At 36.7% G+C, this 20,929-nt stretch overlaps 1 protein-coding gene across 5 annotated transcripts in view; it reads right to left on the bottom strand.

Annotated features, from left to right (window-relative positions):
- The window catches only part of LRBA (LPS responsive beige-like anchor protein), a 730,178-nt gene that overhangs the window by 588,427 nt on the left and 120,822 nt on the right, over positions 1 to 20,929 (bottom strand). For all 5 annotated transcript variants that reach the window (XM_062199509.1, XM_062199506.1, XM_062199510.1 and 2 more), the window contains exons 14-17: positions 19,182 to 19,350; positions 16,694 to 16,773; positions 14,342 to 14,404; positions 10,889 to 10,986 (exon numbers count right to left, since the gene is read on the bottom strand). In XM_062199509.1, the coding sequence (XP_062055493.1) occupies positions 10,889 to 10,986; positions 14,342 to 14,404; positions 16,694 to 16,773; positions 19,182 to 19,350 (410 nt within the window). The remainder of the gene's footprint in view (positions 1 to 10,888; positions 10,987 to 14,341; positions 14,405 to 16,693; positions 16,774 to 19,181; positions 19,351 to 20,929) is intronic.

Here is a 20,929-nt window from a genome sequence, read left to right as displayed (position 1 = left end):
TAGTCATTTTTTTTAAGATTTATTTATTTATTTGGAAGAGAGAGAGAGAGGGAGAGAGGGAGAGAGGGAAGGAGGGAGGGAGGGAGGGAGGGAGATCTCCCATCCCCTGTTCACTACCCAAATAGCCATAATTGCTGGAGCTGGGCCGATCCAAAGCCAGGAACCAGGAGCTTCTAAGGAAGGGTGTTGTTTCAAGATGGTAAACTAATCTCAATAATAGAGAAAATTTTCAAACTGTTTTATGCAGACTGTGGAAGACAGCTGTGATGGCTCAAGTAATTGGGATCCTGCCACTCATATTACAGACACGGATTGAGTTCTTCTATTCTAGCTTTGGACCTGGCCCAGCCCCAGCCATTCCAGGCATTTGGGAAGTGGACCAAAGAAGTTAGTTCTCTCTTTTTCCCCCACCCCCGTACCCCTGCCCCCCACCTCTGTCTCTGCCTCTCAAATAAATACTTTCCAATTTTCCAATTTTTGGAACCAAGGAATTTTTCCATAGAATTCCAATTAATTTAAAGGAACAATCCATCAATTCCAAGTTATTTTTAATCATCTATGTAGTTAATATATTTAATAAATCTCTTTATTTAGTGTGTAAAAGTAGCTGAACTGTATTTAAATAACACTAAGTCTTCACATTTATCTTATTAGTACAGACTGGAATTTTTTTATTTCTTCACAGTAATAAAAGACTGGGGAGATAACAAAAATTAAAGTATACTATAAAATCAAAACAGAGGGAATGTTGCCGTTTACTGCTAACATGGAAGTCAGCATTTTCCCTTCACAAAAAAAAAAAAAAAGGACTAAAAAAAACTTTCACATTTCAGAGCAATGGAAACAGACAAAAGAAAGACAACAGATATGTATTTATCTTAAGAAATTACTAGAAAATCGAGAGTCAGCAGCCTTGCCGGTGGAACTACTCCTATCATTACCACCTCCAGTGCAGTAAGTGAAGTCTTAAACCAGCTTTGGGCTAGCAGCAAAAAGTAGCAGTGTTGCTTTCAGAGAGGGCAAACCTGATTTAGGGCAAGGAATGAAAACCGTAATTTTCCAACTAATAGTGGCAGGCCTGGTTAGGCATCAGTGGGAAAAGGAACAGTTTTACTAGGCCAACTCTGAAGTCACAATCCAGGACAAGTGAAACCAATAAATACTTAAAAGGAGATGTTAAAAAATTAGAAAGGCAGGGCCAGCACTGTGGCAAAGCGGGTAAAGCCGCCGCCTGCAGTGCCGGCATCCCATATGAACACCGGTAGCTCTCTGCTATGGCCTGGGAAAGCAGTGGAAGATGGCTCAAGTCCTTGGGCCCCTGCAACCACATGGGAACCCGGAAGAAGCTCCTGGCTCCAGGCTTAGGATCAGCGCAGCTCGTCCATTGTGGCCAATTGGGGAGTGAACCAGTGGATGGAAAGCTCTTACTCGCTCTCTTTTTCTCTCTCTCTGCCTCTCCTTCTCTCTGTGTGTTAACTCTGACTTTCAAATAAATATATCAATCTTAAAAAAAAAAAGAGAGAGACACCTCATACAGCCCAGATACATAATGTTGGCTGTCACGGGCATTGTACTTTATCTGATTTTGTTTCCTCTGAATTCAGCTTCCCAGTGATGTTTAAAATCTGTGGAAATGTTTAGGTTTTTAACACAGACCCTGTCATGACGTCTGTACGTTAGGGTCAAAGGCAGGAGCGATGAACTTTCTGCCACATTGTAAATTCCCAGTGCAAGCTTTAAGTTTTCATTAGTAGCACTGAAAAAATATTACTGCATGGGTATGTTCTAGTTCAGTTTTTAAAGTTTTAAAGGCTTATTTGAGGCATACCTCACTGTTATGCACACTGGTGATTTAACCACGCCCCTAGGTATCCCTTTTCTCCTGCATTTGATGCAGCCCAACAAAGCTTCTGTTTTGAAATAAATTTGACTTAAAAAAAAAAAAAAGAGAGAGGCATAAGATTCAGCCAAGCTCTCCATATACCTCTAGATGACTGGGAAAGTACATATGTACAAGGAAGATCTGAGGATAAAGCTGAAAAAAGAAAGGAAATGGAGTCTAGAGAAATACTTATGACTTGGAAAGCAATCCCTAAACACACATCTATAAATCACTATAGGATATATACCTAATAGGCCAAAGGAATTCCATCACAACCTCTGCATAAATCTTTGACCTCTAAGATATGTAGAAACACAGGAAACTTAAAAGAATTGTGTTAAAAAAAGGAAAAAGAAAAAACACTCAACATAAAGAAATAGGAAGCAGTAGACTACAGAGAAAACAGAATCTGCAGATGAAACAAGGCTAGATATAAAAACCAAACAGAAACCAACAATCATGGAAAAACAAAGGAGCCCAGGGTTGCTATTATACTTATCTCTAAAAGGTCCACCTTTCAACCAAAATTACTGTACATACAAGGAAACAAACAAACAAAAAAAGTATAACCTATAATCAGGGAAAGAGCAATAATCAAAATTTCTCTTAAGTTAGACTTAGCAAGGACACCAAAGGACACATAAGAATCACAATGTTCAAATAATTAAAAGAAAAGAGACTAACAATAAGTTGAAAATTAGAGAATATCAGTAAGACAAACTATAAAAAAGAACCAAATGGAAATTCTAGAGAGGAAAAGTATAATCAGAAAAAAAAAAAAAAAAGAATTCACTGAGAGGTGATCAACAACAGAGATGGCAAAATAATCAATCTGTAACCTTGAAGAGAGACTGATAGAACTTATCAAATATAAAGAATAAGGAGAAAAAAAAGTAGAAAAAATTAAACAACCTTTACAACATTGTGAAACAATGCAGGGTGCTCCAATATGGATATAATGGAAATGCCCCAACCACCAAAAGAAAAAAAAAAAAAGAGGAATGGGATATGAGAAAAATCTGAAGAAATCATGGATTTTAAAAAATTTCCAAATTTGATAACAAACATTTACTTACAGACTCAAGAACTGAATAAACCAGAAAAGCATACTAGGAAAGTGATCACAACAAACCACAAATGATTTAAAAGCAAAGAAAAAACTTTTAAAAATATTTATTTATTTGAGAGGCAAAGTTACAGAGAGAGAGAAGGAGAGACAGAAAGAGAGGTCTTCCATCCATTAGTTCACTCCCCAAATGGTCCCAAAGGCCAGAGCTGAGCAGTTCCAAAACCAGGAGCCAGGACCTTCTTCCAGGTCTTCCACATGGGTACAAGGGCCTCAGAACTTGGGCCATCTTCCACTGCATTCCCAGGCCATTAGCAGGGAGCTGAAGTGGAAGAGAAGCAGCCAGAACGCTAACTGGCACCCATACAGGATACCAGCACCACAGGCAGAGGCTTAACCTACTATGCCACAGCACTGGCCCCAGAAAAAAACTTTTTTAAGAGCATCAAAAATGACACAAGGCATACAAGAATGAAACAATGCAATTCATGGCTGTCATATAATCAGAAACATCAGAGCCCAAGAAATGGTGGAATAATAATCAAATGCTAACAAAAAGAAAACTATAAATTAAGATTTTTATATTCAAGCATAAGTATCCTCCAAAAATTAAGACAGATAAAAGTCATTCCACAGACTGAGGAAATCTATTGCTAATGAAATGCCTTAAAAGAAATCATAAATAGGGGCTGGTACTGTGGTGTAGCAGGTAAAGCCTTTGCCTGCAGTGCTGGCATCCCATATGGGCGCATGTTCGAGTCCCAGCTGCTCCATTTCCGATCTAGCTCCCTGTTGTGGCCTGGGAAAGCAGTGGAAGATGGCCCAGGTCCCTGGGCTCCTGCACCACGTGGGAGTCCCAGAAAAAGCTCCTGGCTTTGGATTGGCATAACTCCAGCTGTTACGGCCAATTGGGGAGAGAACCAGTGGATGGAAGATCTCTCTCTCTGCCTCTTCTTCTCTCTCTATGTAACTGACTTTCAAATAAATAAGTAAATGAATCTTTAAAAAAAATCATAATTAAAGCCCACTAAGAAGAAAGCGGGAGATACTGCAATATTCTGAAGCTATTAATGAAAAATTAATTATAAAACTACAAAATCAACAAAATTAATTATAAAATTACAAAATAGTTACGATTTGACCAAATGGAGAAAGCCTAACAAAGCCTGTCTTGATCACTAAGTCAAAAACTATTGGGCGAAAGATACAAACAAAAAGCAACTTCCAACATACACTAAAGACTAAACAAGAGCATGTGCATTGTGTAGAAGAGTTAAAACTGGGAGAATCACCCACACAAGTTAAGAATCTTTTTACTTTCCTCATCTGATGCTGACCCAAAAGTGACCCTCATCTCAGACTTGGATGTCATGGGGCCGGCACTGTGGTGTGGCGGGTAAAACCTCCACCTGCATTGCCGGCATCCCATATGGGCACTGGTTTGAGTCCTGACTGCTCCACTTCTGATCTAGCTCTCTGCTATGGTCTGGAAAAGCAATAGAAGATGGCTCAAGTCCTAGTGCCCCTGCACCTGCATGGGAGACTGCGAAGAAGCTCTTGGCTCGTGGCTTCATCTCGGCACAGCTCCAGCCCTTGGGGCCATTTGGAGAGTGAATCAGAGGATGGAGGGCTTCTTTCTCTCTTTCTGCCTCTGCCTCTCTGTAATTCTGCCTTTCAAATAAATAAATAAATCTCAAAAAAAAAATAATAATTGTATGTCAGAGACTTGAGTGCCCAAATCTGGGAGAGAAACGGTGCTTCTGGTTGGAAGAACATAAAAAAATTGTGCAGGGGGTTGTGAGTCCTAAATTTTAAGGAGACACCAGGAGAGCAGGAATCTCTAAATCTGTATAAAAACTCATAAAACTCATAAACCATCCAAGAGACACACATGTGTAACACAGACCTGAACCAGAAGAGCAATCTTTCTAAAATGAAATAAGAATTGAAGTTCACCCGATTATCAGCCTAATTCTCAAGTGCAGAAAGTGTAACAAAGACCCAAGGTAGGACAAGACAGGTTTAGGAAATAAAGTGACACCACAACCACTATGCAGACAGAATAGTTAGAACTTGCAGTCTAACCATTACCAAACTGAATACTTGCTTTGTTTTCAAAAAGAAAAGCAATGAGAAAAAACATATTAGGAGGCTACACCAGAGTTTACAACACTCACAATATCCAGAACACACTGAAGCATTACCAAACATACAAAGAACCATAAAAATGTGATCATTTCTCACAAGAAAAGACAGTCAAAAGAAATCAATTAAATAGGCCAACTATTGGAATAATCACACACACAAAGATTCTTAAAAAAACTATTAAAATTATGTTCCAGAAGGTAAAGGTACACACAATCTAAATGAACTGAAAGATGGTTCTCATCTTAAAAAATACATAAAAATGAATCATACCCAAATTTTAGACTTGAAATGTGCAATATCTGATGTATAAGGTGCACAACATGGATGCAATATCAAAATTTAAAAGGCAAAGAAAAAGCTCATAAACTTGAAGAACAAGTTTATCATATTTTATCAGGTTTCTAAAAATACAATCTGAACAAAAAGATTGAAGCAAAGTAAACAGAGGCTAAAAGAGCAGTGCAACTCTATCAGAAGATCAAATAGTCATGTGATTGCAAACACAAAATGAATGGAGAAAGACAAACGAAGCAGAAAATATTTTTAAAGTAAGAGCTTAAAACATCTCAAAGTTGGGGATAATTACAAAGAAAACCATAAAGAAACTACATAGGGGAACACTTAAGGAAATATCTTGAAAGCAGGTTACAAAAACTAGCAATTACACTTAGCAAGGAAAGATCTGAATGAACCACAGATTTCTCATTCAAAACCATGGAGACCAACCAATAGGGTAAAAACATTTTAAAAGTGCTAAAAGAAAAGAAACAAAAACATAGAATTCAACATACAGAAAATGTACTCTTAAGGTTAAAATCTTAATAAAGGCACTTTCAGAAGAAAATTTTTTAAGGAAAACTGCTGAACAGGGAAATTCTAAAGGAAGTTTCTCAAGAATGAAGGGAGAGACTAGCACTGGGGAACAGCATCCCATGTTGAGTGCTGGTTAAGTCCTGGATACTCCAAATCTGACTCAGCTCCCTCCTAAGGTGTCTAGGAAAACAGCAGAAGATGACCCAAATACTTGGTTCCCTGGCACCCATGTGGAAGACCCAGATAGAGTTCCAGGTTTCTAGCTTTGGCCACTTGTAGCAATTGAAGAGTGAACCAGCAAATGGAAGATTTCTTTCTCTATAACTCTTTCAAATAAATAATAAATCTTTTAAAAAATCTTTCAAACACACTTCTAAAAAATACACAGCTAAAACAAGAATTCAGAAGGAAAAATTAAAAAATATTTTGAACAGAATAAAAATGAGATGAAACTAAAATGCTTAGGAAGAAATTACAGCACAAACTACCTCAAAAAGAAGATGGTCTCAAAATAATCCACAAATTTGATCAACCTGTAGCCATACTGATTGAGAGAAAAAACAACAATTTATCACTATCAGCTTCTGCAGATATTTAGATGAAAATAAAGGAACAACTTTATATGAGTAAATTTGTTTAGATGAAATATCCAATTGCTTGAAGGATACAAATAACTAAAGTTCAGTGAAGAAGAAATGGATAAACAGTCCCATATCTACTAAAGAATTCGAATCTACATTCCCATGAGCAAAATTTCATCATTAATAACTTCACTGGTAAATTTTAGTAAATTTTTAAAGATTAAACAGTAACAATTCCACACAGTCTTCCAGAAAACTGACGAGCACAGAATATTTCACAAATCATTCTGTTGGGCCAGCATTTGCACTGACACAAAAACTCATGAAGATTGTTACAATAATAGAAAAATACAATAGCCCTCATTAGCACAGATGAAAAGTTCTTCTAAAATTTTTAGTAAACTGAATCCAAACACAGAGAGAGAGAGAGAGAGAGAGAGAGAGAGAGAGAAAGAGAGAGAGAGAGAGAGAGAGAAGGTTACCAAATGATTTTATTTTAGGTAGTGTAATTTTTAAAAAACATTATTTATTGGTAGTTACATTTTATATAACACACATTAGCAGCTTTTTAAAAGTAGCATGCTCATCTCAATAGATTCAGAAAAAAATTTTGATAAAAATGTTACATTCATTTCTGATTCAAGGGAAAAAAAAAAAACCTCAGGGGCTGGCGTTGTGGTGCAGCTGATTAAACCGCAGCCTGCAATCACAGCATCCCATATGAGTGTCAGTTCAAGTCCCAGGCTGAACTTCCAATCCAGCTCCCTGCTGATCCATCTGGGAAAGCAAAGGAAGATGGACCAAGTGCCTGGGCCCCTGCCATCCAGATGAGAGACTGATAGAGTTCCTGGCCCCTGGCTTCAGCCTGCCCCAGCCCTGGCTGCTGCAACCATTTGGGAAGTGAATAAGTGGACAGAAGACATGTCTGTAACACCCACCCCCAATACTGCCTTTTAAATAAATAAATCTTAAAAAAAAATAAAAGAGGAGGAGGAAGAAGACGGAAGAAGAAGGACAAGGAGGAAGAAAGCAGGCAGGAAGGAGAAGGAAGAAAGAAGAAAAAAATCCCAGTAACCTAAGAAGGGAATTTCCTTAGCCTCACAAAAGCCATCAACAAAAAATCCTACAGCTTTCAGAGAAATAACAGTGAGAGACTGACCACAGGTCCCTGCAGTCAGGAACAAGGCAAGGACATCCATTCTCACCACTCCTGCTCAGTACTATACTGCAGGTGTTGACTATCGCAATCAGGTAAAAGAAACTGTAAACATCCAGATCAGGAAAGAAAGAAGAAAAACTACCTTTATTTGGAGACAAAATGTCTACACAGAAAATCATAAGGAATCTACAGAAAAAAAACAACTGAACTAATAACTTAAGCAAAATTGCTGCAAAAAAAGATCAAATATAAAATAAACTGTATTTGTGATGGTAGGAACAAAAACTTATATTAAAAACATAATTTACAAAAGCATAAGAAAATACTATATACTCAAGAATAAATCTGACAAAAGATGTATAAAACATATACACTAAAAGCTACAAAATCCTGCCCAAAAATAAAAAACTTATACAGAGATATGCCAGCTCCATGACTCAGAATCAATACTGGATCATGAGGCTGGTGCTGTGGTATAGCGGGTAAAGATGCTGCCTGCAGTGCCGGCATCCCATATGGGCGCCAGTTCGAGTTCCGTCTGCTCCAATTCCAATCCAGCTTTCTGCTATGGCCTGGGAAAACAGTAGAAGATGGCCCAAGTCCTTGGGCCCCTGCACCCATGAGGGAGACCCAGAAGAATATCCTGGCTCCTGCCTTCGTATCGGCCCAGCTCCAGCCATTATGGCCATATGGGGAATGAACCAGGGAATGGAGGACTTTCTTCTCTCTCTCTGCCTCTGCCTCTCTGTAACTCTGCCTTTCAAATAAATAAATAAATCTTAAAAAAAAAATGGACCATTATTACTAAGATGTTATTTCTCCCCAAACTGATCTATGGATTTGAAGTAAACCCAATCCAAATGCCAGCAGACTTTCTGGTAGAAAGTGATAAGCCAATTCTAAAATGCACACAAAAATGCAAACAGCAAAAACAGCTGTGAAAAAAGAACAACAAAGTTGGGAGTCTCATCCTGTCTGATCATAAAGCTAAAAGGCTAGTTAGGATTTAGCATCAAGATAGACAAATCAATGGTAAAAATAAAACAACTGAAAATAGACCTACATATATATGGTTGATTAATTTTCTACTAAAAGACAAAAGTAATTTGGTGAAGAAAGGATGATATTTTCAACAAATACTGCTGGAAGAACTGGATTTCCATATAGCATATAAAAAAAAGGACCTTGATTTCACAGCTCTCAACTTATATAAAAACTAACCCAAATTGATTCATATACAAAAATGTGAAACCTAAAACTATAAAACTTCTAGAAGAAAGTATCTGTTAACTTGGGTTAGGTAAAAATTTAAGACATGATACCAATATTATACCCCATAACAAAAAATTGAGCTTCTTAATTTTACTATTTTTAAAAGAACCTGTCAAGAGGAGAAAAAGACAAGCCACAGACTCAAAGAATATATTCATAATGCATAGAGAAGGTAAAATACTTGTATACAGAACATATAAAGAATTCTTAAATGCAGTAACAGGAAACAAAAATAACACAATTTTAAAAAACTGATGAAATCATTTCACCAAGAAAGCATATACAGATGGCAAAAAAAAGCACATAAGAAGATACTGGAAACCTCCATTAGTCATTACAAGAAATGCAAATTAGAACCAGAATTTGATACTACCTCAGACCCTTTTGAATGTTTAAAATTAAAGACTGAACAATCGCTGGTGAAAATACAGAACAATCAGATTCTCAAACACAGCTAATATGATTATACACACTAGGAGGCAATAGGCAATGGTCAAGTGTTTGAATCCCTGACAGCCATGTGGGAGACCTGTATTGAGTTCTTGGCTCTGGCTTCTGCCCAGTGATCCCAAATGTTGTAGGCATTTGGAAATGAACCAGCAAACAGGAGATTTCTCTCTTCTCTCTCCCTCTCCCCACCTCCCACCCACCCACTCTCCCTCTCTCTCTCTCAAATAAATACAATAGAATAAAAATTTTTTTTTTCCCACAGGCAGAGTGGATAGTGAGAGAGAGAGACAGAGAGAAAGGTCTTCCTTTTTGCCGTTGGTCACCCTCCAATGGCCGCTGCGGCCAGCACATCGCACTGATCTGAAGCCAGGAGCCAGGTGCTTCTCCTGGTCTCCCATGCGGGTGCAGGGCCCAAGGACTTGGGCCATCCTCCACTGCACTCCCGGGCCACAGCAGAGAGCTGGCCTGGAAGAGGGGCAACTGGGATAGAATCCGGCACCCCAACCGGGACTAGAACCCGGTGTGCCAGTGCCGCAAGGCAGAGGATTAGCCTGTTAAGCCACGGCGCCAGCCTAGAATAAAATTTTTTTTAAAAAGCTGTGAAAGCATTTGGAAGTTGGACAGCTACCTAAAAAATAAATAAATATATATAAATATTTAAATATATCCCTACCCTGACTTGGTCATTATATTCCTAGATATATACTCAAGATAATAAAAGCATATGTCCATATAAATATTTGTATATGAATATTCACAGCAAGTTTGTTTTCAAAAGCTAAAAACTAGTAACAAATGTTCATCAACAATGAATGAATAAATAATTTATGGGATACACATTTAGCGGAAAAACACTCAGCAATACAAAGGAATAAACTATTGATTCATGCAACAACATGGATGAATCTCAAAATAATTCATGCTGAATGAAATATGGCAAACAAATCTAGAATATTTACTACATGGTTATACTTATATATAAAATCCTAGAATATTCAAATTAATCTACAATTACAATAGGCAGAGTGTCAGCCCAGGGCACAATATAAAGGAAGGATGACTAGGAACATAAGGAAACTTGACAATGACAGATTTTTCATTATCTTGTTGTATGATGGGGGTGACTTCTAACCAGGGGGTGGAAAAAGTGATTTTTTTACCAGATGACACTTCTCTTGGATCACAGTTGGATGCGATCATTCTAGGACCTAAAGATAACTTTGCTAAAGAATTCAACCTTATGCTACCACCACATAAGCACTACTCAACATACAAAATACTAAAAATGACCTCTCTTCACAAATTAAAGGATAACAAATAGTATCACAGCCTCTATAAGATTTATTCAAAAAAACCATAAAACATAAAAAAATGGCTCTTAAATCTTCTTTCACACTATATACAAACTCATTTCATAATATTAAATAAAACTTTAAATATTTAAGAACCTCTCCAATATTTCTAAGCCAATTCATTATATTAAATATAATTAAATCTGTTGAGACAGTAACTCTTACCGTAAGCCATTCCTTTGGTCAAAAGCAGGAATCATAGAGTTAGGATGCTCTGACATTAATGCAACAAGCAGCTGTAGGACATCCATTAGATTGTCATCCTACAATTATTGTAGAGATTTAAAAATAAACATGAGGCAAAAACAACTTATTTGAATACTGAATAATCCTGAAACAATGGACATTTCAATTTTATAAAAAGTAGACATATGTATAATGCATATTGTTTTGAAGAAATTATGTTGCTTAAATATATTTACATCCATTTGTATAGTTCAAACTACACATTATCAGATATTCAAACAATTTCTTAATTAAGGAAACAAGCAGCAGGTATTTGACATAGCAGTTAAAAAACAACAGTAAAGATGCTCTCTCTTCCTCCCATTCTCCTTCCCTCTTTTTTTTTTTTTTTTTTAAGATTTATTTATTTGAAAGTCAGAGTTACACGGAGAGAGGAGAGGCAGAGAGAGAGAGAGAGGTCTTCTATCCGATGGTTCACTCCCCAATTAGCTGCAATGGCTGAAGCTGCGTCGATCCAAAGCAGGAGCTTCTTCCAGGTCTCCCACACGGATGCAGGGGCCCAAAGCCTTGGGCCATCTTCCACTGCTTTCCCAGGCCATAGCAGAGAACTGGATGGGAAGTGGAGCAGCCGGGTCTCAAACCAGTGCTCATATGGGATGTCAGCACTTCAGGCCAGAGTGTTAACCTGCTGCGCCACAGCGCCAGCTCCTCTCCTTCCCTCTTAAACAAAATAAATGAATTTTGTAAAACAAATTTTTAAAGAAAAACATACAGGGACTGGAGTTGTGATGGAGTGGATTAAGCTGCCACCTGAAACACTGGCATCCAGTATCAAGCTGCCCTTTCAAATTCCAGCTACTCCTGCTTCCACCAGCTTCTTGCTAATGTGCCTGAGATGGCAGTGGAAGATGGCCCAAGTATTCGGGACCCTTCAACCCACAGGAGACTAGGACAGAATTCCTAGATCGATCTTTGGCCTGGACAAGCTCCAGGTATTACAGCCACAGCCATTTAGGGAGTTAACCACTGAATGAAAACTCTCTCTCTCTCTCTCTTTCTCTCTCTCTATAGCTATGTCGTTCAAATAATTACAAAAAGAAAAATACATTTACTCCGACTTATATCATCTATTGAAACATCACATGATACCCCAAAATATGACTAATTCTTATGTCAGATAAAAATAACAGTACAACTTTTAAATAGTAATTTTTTAAAGTCAGCAGCTCATTAAAAAATCTTTGTATTACAATAAATCAAGATTTCCTGAAGCATATTCTACACAATAGTATATTTGACATAACAGTTTTCATTATACTAGGAAAGAATATATACTAGAGTTGGCACTGTAGCACAACAGTTAAGCCACCACCTGCGACACAGCATTCAATAATGAGCAACAGTGTAAGTCTTGGATGCTCAATTCACTTCTGATGCAGCTCCCTGCTAATATACCTGGTAAAGCCATGGAGGATGGCACAAATGCTTGGGTCCCTGACAGCGATGCAGGAGATCCAAATGGAGTTCATAGCTCCTGAGTTTGACCTGGCCTACCCGTGACTATTGTGGCCACTTGGGGAGTGAACTAGCAGATGAAAGTTACCTGTGTGTGCACGTGTGTGTGTGTGTTTAACTCTGCCTTTCAAATAAACAGATACTATAAAAGAAAGAATATGCATCAAGCAAGTGAGGGGAGAGAAGAACTAAGTTGTTCTTTTCTTTATTGCAGTAAGACATAGGAGAGCCATTCATATGTTTGTAAAAGTTGTGACTCCGATGTTAGTGGTACTTACCTAACCTGAAATTTTTGTTCACTGTGCCTAAGAAACTAGTTCTAAAAGAACACTCTGGGAAAATGATAACTGAATAGTTCATATATTAACTGTTATCAATATTTAAGATGAAGATAGTCAACATATGCTTATTGTCAACATATACTGTATTAGGCACAGATAACAATTACAGAACATTAGCACAAGAGCACTGTGATTTTGAAACCAAAAAATTCTTGATGGAAATCGTTCACTGCTGTATGTTTCAATAGATATGTTGTATATTTCAATAGATATGAGTATCATTAGAGACTACTTGGGTAATTCAGACGCTAAAGAAAAAAGCAATCAACTATCAGAGGTTAGTTGACTTGGTGGTCTTGAATCTAGGTTTTCATTTCCTATTTTCAGTTTTTGCCACAGAAGCTATTTGTATGACTAAAGTTCAGAAAGTAGACAACAGGGCACTGAACCATTGGAAACACATCATCTGAAGAACCTAAAAGACTGAACTGAAAGACTGAAACAAAATAGAGGAATACTGTTACTTCCAGTTTTATTTTTATGAAGTACAAGAGTAATTCAAAAATTTTGTGGAAAATGGAATTAAAAGATATATTTATTTTGCTGTAGAATAATTTTGAAATCATATATATGCAGGAAGTACAAAAAGTTCATGGGAAATATGAAGAACTATAAATGGATTTTAAAATTTTTGCATGAAAATAAACATTTTAATATTTTCCCAGACTTGATCTGCATCATTAAGAATAATAAAAAAAAATTCCATATACTAACATATTACTAGGAAATGCAATTGAAAACTCTTCAACTATCATATTAAGAAAAATATTGTTTAATAATGAAATACCCTATTTAAGAGGCAAAAATATGACAATCATTAATATTGTAAGTCAAATAATATATAATCAAGAAAGTTAAGGCATTCTTTTATGCCTCAATTAACAAACATAGGCCCAGTCATTTTCTTTCACTCATTAACTTTTAAAGAAAGTACTGTACCACATTAAAACACTTATTAACTCATATGACATGAATTATACTATAAGAACATAAATTCTCATTTAAAATGCTGTGATACATGATATTCCATTAATTTTTAACTTAATGCAATCATTTTTTTTAGATTATACTTTGAATACACTGAATTTTAACAGTGCTAAAAAGTAAAGAAAAAAACACAGCTTTCTTATTCAACTTTTAACCTCCCTTGCAATCACATAATTTTAAATCCCATTACAAATAAGCTGTTTAACTTAACATTTAAACATGCAAATCATTGCAATTATTGTTATGAATATAAATATTTAATCATTTTTTTCATTTTTATAACCTATTTTTTCACTTATTACACTGTTTATTGTAAATACAGTAAAAGTGTTATCTGGTATACTTTATTAGTAATTCCATGAAATCTAATTTTCGCATTTTTTAAGGCACTCATGATTATTCTGAGAGCCATATTGGGATAATAAAGAATATTTAAATTAAGATTTTTAAGATTTAGTTTCTAAACAAATTTATTTACTAATACAGTAATATAATTAGGGAAGATTTCTTCAATATTTTTAATTTAAAAAAAAGTTTACAATGCAGCTTCAAAAAAATAAAACCTCAAAATACGGAATTCAAATATTACCTCATGCATAGTCAGTAGATAATTAAGAATGGCCTGTAGTTCATCTTCCTTTACTCCAGAATCCTTTAAAAACATAAGAATCTTATGTTTAGATGAAAAAAAAAACATTTTCTAAAAGGGAAGCTATATATACATAGATTTGTCAAATTAGTCAGTTACTATAATTATAAAAAGACACTGAAATATAGAATCTAAATTTACAATAAAAGTTTGGGAAGGTAATGAAGACGTAACATTCAAGAGTACATAGAAGTCAAAAGACATTTAATATATTCAGTATCCTATTTTTAGCACTATAATATGATAGCCTACTAAATAATATGTAATGATTAATAATAAAAGAGTACTGTCAGGGCCCATGCTGTGGCAAAGTGTGTTAATCCTCCACCTGCAGTGCCAGCATCCCATATGTGCACCAGTTCTAGTCCCAGCCGCTCCTCTTCCAATCCAGCTCTCTGCTATGGCCTGGGAAAGCGGTAGAAAATGGCCAAAGTGCCTGGGCAACTACACCTATGTTGGAGACTGAGAAGAAGCTCCAGGCTCCTGGCTTCAGATTGGCCTACCTCTGGCCATTGAGGCCATTTTCGGGAGTGAGTCAGCAGATGAAGACCTTTCTCTCTGTCTCTCCCTCTCACTGTCTATAACTCTACCTCTCAAATAAACAATATTTTAAAAAAAAAGAGTACTATCTACGTTCACCACTCCCCCAAATGTAGAAGATAATCAACCTATAAAAAATTAAATATACACAATAAAATGAACAGTTTCTAAAATTACCAAGATAAAAAAGTACCTAAAAATTGAATAGCAATTTTGCTGGAGAAAAACAGTGTACTTTTAAATATGAACTCAGTATGAAAATTTCAACCTACTCTATCAATATATTAATTACAAAACAAAAGAGAGAACTGGATATAAAAACAAATATACAACAGGAAAGAACTTAGAAAACAGAAAACATAATCTCTTAATAAGTTTCTCAAGAAAAAAGGTTATTTCAAATGGAAATAAAGTATCTGAGAGGTTTGAAAGGTATGATAAAAGTTAGGTCCATTTGCTAAATATTATATGTGACAGCTAATGAAGCTTTATAATACAGAGAATAAAAAATGAAATGATACAGGAAAATTCTGAATGAAATATTGGCAACAGAGTCCAGTGGCATAGTAGGTAAAGCCACCTCCTGTGATGCCAGCACCCCATATGGGTGCCAGTTCATGTCCTGGCTGCTCCACTTCCAATCCAGCTCCCTGCTAGCTAATGGCCTGGGAAAAGCAGCATAAGATCACCAAAGTGCTTGGGCCCCTGCCACCCATGTGGGAGACCTGGAAGAAGCTCCTGGCTCAGCCCTGGCCATTGCAGCCATCTGGGGAGTGAACCAGAGTATGAAAAATCTGTCTTTCTGTCTGTCTGTCTCTGTCTGTCTGTCTCTGTGACTTTCAAATAAAAAAAATTTATACACTGCTATCTTATAAAACAAATTGTCTTCTTTAAAAACAGCATTAAATTTGCCTTTAACAGAATGAAAAGGGATAAAACACGATCATTTCTAAAGACTAATATATCTAACTGGAACATTTATAGAAATATTATTTCTCCAAATCTGAATGTCAAGTATAAGGAATCCTTTCACTAAGGAATAGTAAAAGCTCCTTTAAGAGCTTTGCTGGTTGGCGCTGGTGCTGTGGAATAGCAGGTAAAGCTACCACCTGCAGTGCCGGTATCCTATATGGGCACCAGGTTTGAGTCCCGGCAGCTCTACTTCCCATCCAGCTCTCTGCTATGTCCTGGGAAAGCTGCAATAGAAGATATCCCAAGTCTTTGGGTCCCTGCACCCTCATAGGAGACCGGGAAGAAGCGCCTGACTTTGGATTGGTGCTGATCCAGCCATTGCAGCCAAATGAGGAGTGATCCAGCAGATGGAAGACCTCTCTCTCTCTCTCTCTCTCTCTGCCTCTTCTCTCTCTGTGTAACTGTGACTTTCAAACAAATAAATAAATCTTAAAAAAAAGAAAAGCTTTACTGGTTACAGCATCACCATTGCTAACAGCACCTAATATGCAGTAGAAACTCAGTAAACATGTACTGATAGAGCTCTACAGACATTCATATACATGTGTATACCACAATTACCAACTTTCAGGTATGCAATAATTCAATAATTTATATCCATATATATCCAAAAGGAAGAAAGAACAAAAAAAGGAAATAAATATATCATTCAAAGAACGTTCCAATGTGTAATCTTAGTAACAAAACAAACAAACAAAAAAACTAAATCAAGATTGTATTTTATATGAAATTATGAGCTCTCATCCACAGCATGCTACCAGATAAGCAATATGAACTCACCTTCATCACTAACTGTTTAATGAACATCAACAAGAATGCTCGCAGAGAAAGTATTTCTTTTTGATTAGGCCGTGGTCCATCTTTAAAACAATATAAATATTAACACACTTAGTATTGCAAAGACCTCATTCACAAAGGCTTTTTCTTATTCATGAGAAACATAAAGGCTCTCCTGAGCAGCATGCCCTTCCTCTGCCTCTAGAAAGACAGCATTCCACATCTAGGCAACTGGATGTACAACACTCTGAATACATCAAAGGATTTCCAAAACATGCAAATGAGGAGGCAAGTAAGACTTGAATTCACTAATAATAAGCACTTGTGTTTTGTCTGCAGAAAGTCTTTTGAGAGTATTGTTAACAGAAGAAAAAAAAAACAAAAATGTAAACTTTGAACATTAATATTTTATGTGACTTTAGTACAAAATTTATTCTATTGTTACCACTGTATAAACTAATAGAGAAAATCTCAAAAAGCACACCTCTCCACGCAGTACTGTTCATGAAGAAGGGAAACATTATGTTGACCACCTCTGACATCTCTGCTGGGAAAGTCCTTGGTCACACATGGCTCACATTAAGTTAATTTTCATGTCTCAAACATAGAATTCCCAAGTAGAAAGCTTTTGAAATGAAACACCCATTGTTCTAAGATCCTAAATTAGGTACCTGTTTGCCTCATACACTCTATGATTTTTTTCCTAGTAATCACTATTTACAGCTAGTTCCTAGACCACCAAAGCATAGGACCACCATGACCTTCAACAGATCAATTAAAATAAGAAGAAAATTGTTTAAAATTTGTTCCACATGATTCCTAAACAAAGCGTAGAGTTAGAACAGAATCACAAAATTTGTTCAGCTAGCTTATTTGAAGAATGAGACTTTCCCAAACTCACTAGTTAATTACACAGAGAAGAACAGAATACAAAACTAGCACCCAGGACCGTACATGATACATCCAAAGTTCAGGAAATAATCACGAGGAAATTTGGAACTGGTACTAGGTCAGCCACAACCTTGTCAGCTTCAACAAATCATATAATTTGTTTGTATCCTCAGAGATCTCCAAATTACTGATACTATACAACCTGCAAATAAACTGAGTTTATTTTCAAAGTGACATAAAAAGGACTGTAGAATTATGAAAGCTTGTCTTTGTAAATCACTGAACAACTAAAGTCTTTGACTATAATCGAGAGTATGCTGGTTGACTTCCCAGCAACTACTTCCTAAATTTCAAGCAACAGGCTTTAGTTATTTTTCTCAAGGAACCAAAATCATCTTCACTTTCAATCTCTGTGTGTGTGTGTGTGTGTTTTGTTTTTCTTTTTTGGACAGGTAGAGTTTAGACAGTGAGAGAGAGATAGAGAGAAAGGTCTTCCTTCCGTTGGTTCACTCCCCAAATGGCCGCTACAGCCAGCAATGTGCCAATCCAAAGCCAGGAGCCAGGTGCTTCCTCCTGGTCTCCCATGCAGGTGCAGGGACCCAAGCAATTGGGCCATCCTCCACTGCCCTCCCGGGCCACAGCAGAGAGCTGGACTGGAAGAGGAGCAACTGGGACTAGAACCTGGTGCCCATATGGGATGCCAGCGCCACAGGCGGAGGATTAACCAAGTGAGCCACGGTGCCAGTCCCCTCAATCCGTGTGTTTTTAAGGTAGGCAGGAGGGCTCCTCCAACTCTGGACACTCAGAGCAATAATTGCCACAAAAATGGCTGTGTGATGCAATCAGATCTAAAGAGCAACAAGGAAACCAAAATAAGAGAGACTTGTTGGAAATGCCTGATACAGACAGAGCCTCTTTTGCTGAATTTAAAGTTGTGAGGATATGACGTATATTGTCTGCCTGCTACTACAAAGGGAGAGAATATGTGAAAACAACAAACACAGAAGAATTAGTAAATGTTGAGAGACAAAATTAGGCCCTATAGCCATATTATAAACACCTGAATCAAGCTATACCTGAAACTACCAGTTTTATATGAGCTAATTAACTCCTTTTTTGTTTTTTGACAAATTAACTGCTCTTTTTGACACATGCCATTTTGAAGTAGGTCTTGCAAGATACAACCAAGAGCGCCACACCTGTCAAAAGTTTTATTTTGACCACTTCCATGAGCAGCTGACATGACAAATGAATATTTTAGTAAGTTAGTCCTGATTATGCAGGAAAATAATTACTGAAATATCATACTTTCATTATATCTTTATCAGATGCAGTTACCTCAACTTCTGCAAGATATCTCCATCTCCAAAAAACACTAATGAATCTCACTGTGAAAATCAATCTCTGTATCAATATCAGTAACTAATTAATCACAATTTAGAATGAAATATTAAAATTATCAATAAAATTAAAATAAAAATTTGCCATAATGAGACTCAGAAAAACTGCCTGAATTAAACAACAGTATTGCTTGAAAGAAAAAAGAACAAAATCCTGATTTCCATATGTGTAACATAATATATACACAGAGATGATATACCTAATCCTTTCGGGGTGATACCACTTCGATCCTGAGGATTCACTGCCCAGTAGTAGTACTTCAGTGTGTGCATGATGAGAAGCACTGTTCCAACTCTCCGAATAGTATTATAGATGTTGACCGTACCAATGAATTCCGTGGACAGGTAAGTATACAGCATCAACTGAACCTACAGAATCAAAGTGAGGGCCTTCAGTCAAAGGGCACCCTGGTTCCACCACCACTCTCAGGCTGCTTTATTTGCTCTGTACTTGATGGAAAAAGGAAGATGCAGAGCTTGCTAACACACATGTTGGATAATACATATCCCCTGACACACAAGCACATGCACATTCTCTGTAAAAAAACAAATCAAGTACTTTCTTATTTTATGGTAGTCTTATAAAGTAAATAAACCCCCAATATCAAATTTTTATAGCACTATTCCATGGAAATTAACTTTGATGCTGTTTAGTGATCAGCAATTATATATGAGCATTTACAACTTCTTTATAATAAACTCATCACTTGACACATAGCTATCTTAAAAAGCTAAATTTTTGTTTTGCATAAAATTAGAAGTTGGAATGGCTCAAAAGAAGTAGTAGTAACTAAAAAGCTTTTTATAAAATACAACCAAAATAAAGACAATCATAGCAAAAAAAAATAGAGCTTACATTGACATTTATTAAAAAAACAATTCTCATATAACATCACTATTAGAAAGATTTTAATCCAGCATTTTAATCATAACATTACAATCTAAACATGTGTGTCATCGTTCTCTAATTAGGAAAGGATTCTACTAGTCTCATTCATAAATAGTCTAAATAAACACGTTTGCATTAATTTCAAAATAAGCTCTTTTTGTAGGTAAGAGAATTTAAGAATGTGAGTTCCTACCACATCACTGCACATTTCAACTTAACAGAAAATACCAGTAAAATATGGCTCTGAAATTCACTGGCAACCATACCCTAGTACCTAGTGGTGGCACAAAAAAGAACTGTTTTTGTTCTGTTCTCATGTTAAAGTCAAAAATTTTTCATTTTACTGCTACTGGAGATATTGTATAAACTCAACAACTAAAAGGACACTACATATACTCTCATTCTGAGCACAGACCAAACTACTCAGTCATTTACAATTAAACCTGAACATTTGGGCCGGCACCGTGGCTCACTTGGCTAATCCTCCGCCTTTGGCGCTGGCACCCCGGGTTCTAGTCCCGGTTGGGGCGCCAGGTACTAGTCCTGATTGCTCCACTTCCAGTCCAGCTGTGGCCCAAGAGGGCAGTGGAAGGTGGCCCAAGTCCTTGGGCCCTGCACCTGCATGGGAGACCGGGAGGACGTACCCAGCTCCTGGCTTTGCAGCGCTGGCCGTAGTGGCCATTAGGGGAGTGAACAAACGGAAGGAAGATCTTTCTGTCTCTCTCTCATTGTCTATAACTCTCTCTCTGTCTCTCTCTCTCTCACTGTCTAACTCGGCCTAGCAAAAAAAAATTTTAAAAAGACCCCTCTCTCTCTCTGTCCCTCTCTGTAACTCTGCTGTTCAAATAAATCATCTTTAAAAAAAAAAAACTGAGCATTTGGAGTATTTTCATTTTCATCTCTGCAAGATACCTTAGTCTCTCTTGATGACATCTTTAGAGAGCAAAAACCAAGTTCCTATTTTTAAAATGCCTTATAAATAATCAAGGATAAATGAACTGGAGAGTTAATTAGTAATTTCACATAGTAAAAAATGGCAGACCCTGAATCCCTTAAAAA

The sequence above is a fragment of the Lepus europaeus genome, chromosome 8 (genome assembly GCF_033115175.1).
Source record: "Lepus europaeus isolate LE1 chromosome 8, mLepTim1.pri, whole genome shotgun sequence".
In the NCBI taxonomy this organism is placed as follows: Eukaryota; Metazoa; Chordata; class Mammalia; order Lagomorpha; family Leporidae; genus Lepus; species Lepus europaeus.
This window is presented reverse-complemented; position numbering and strand designations above follow the sequence as displayed.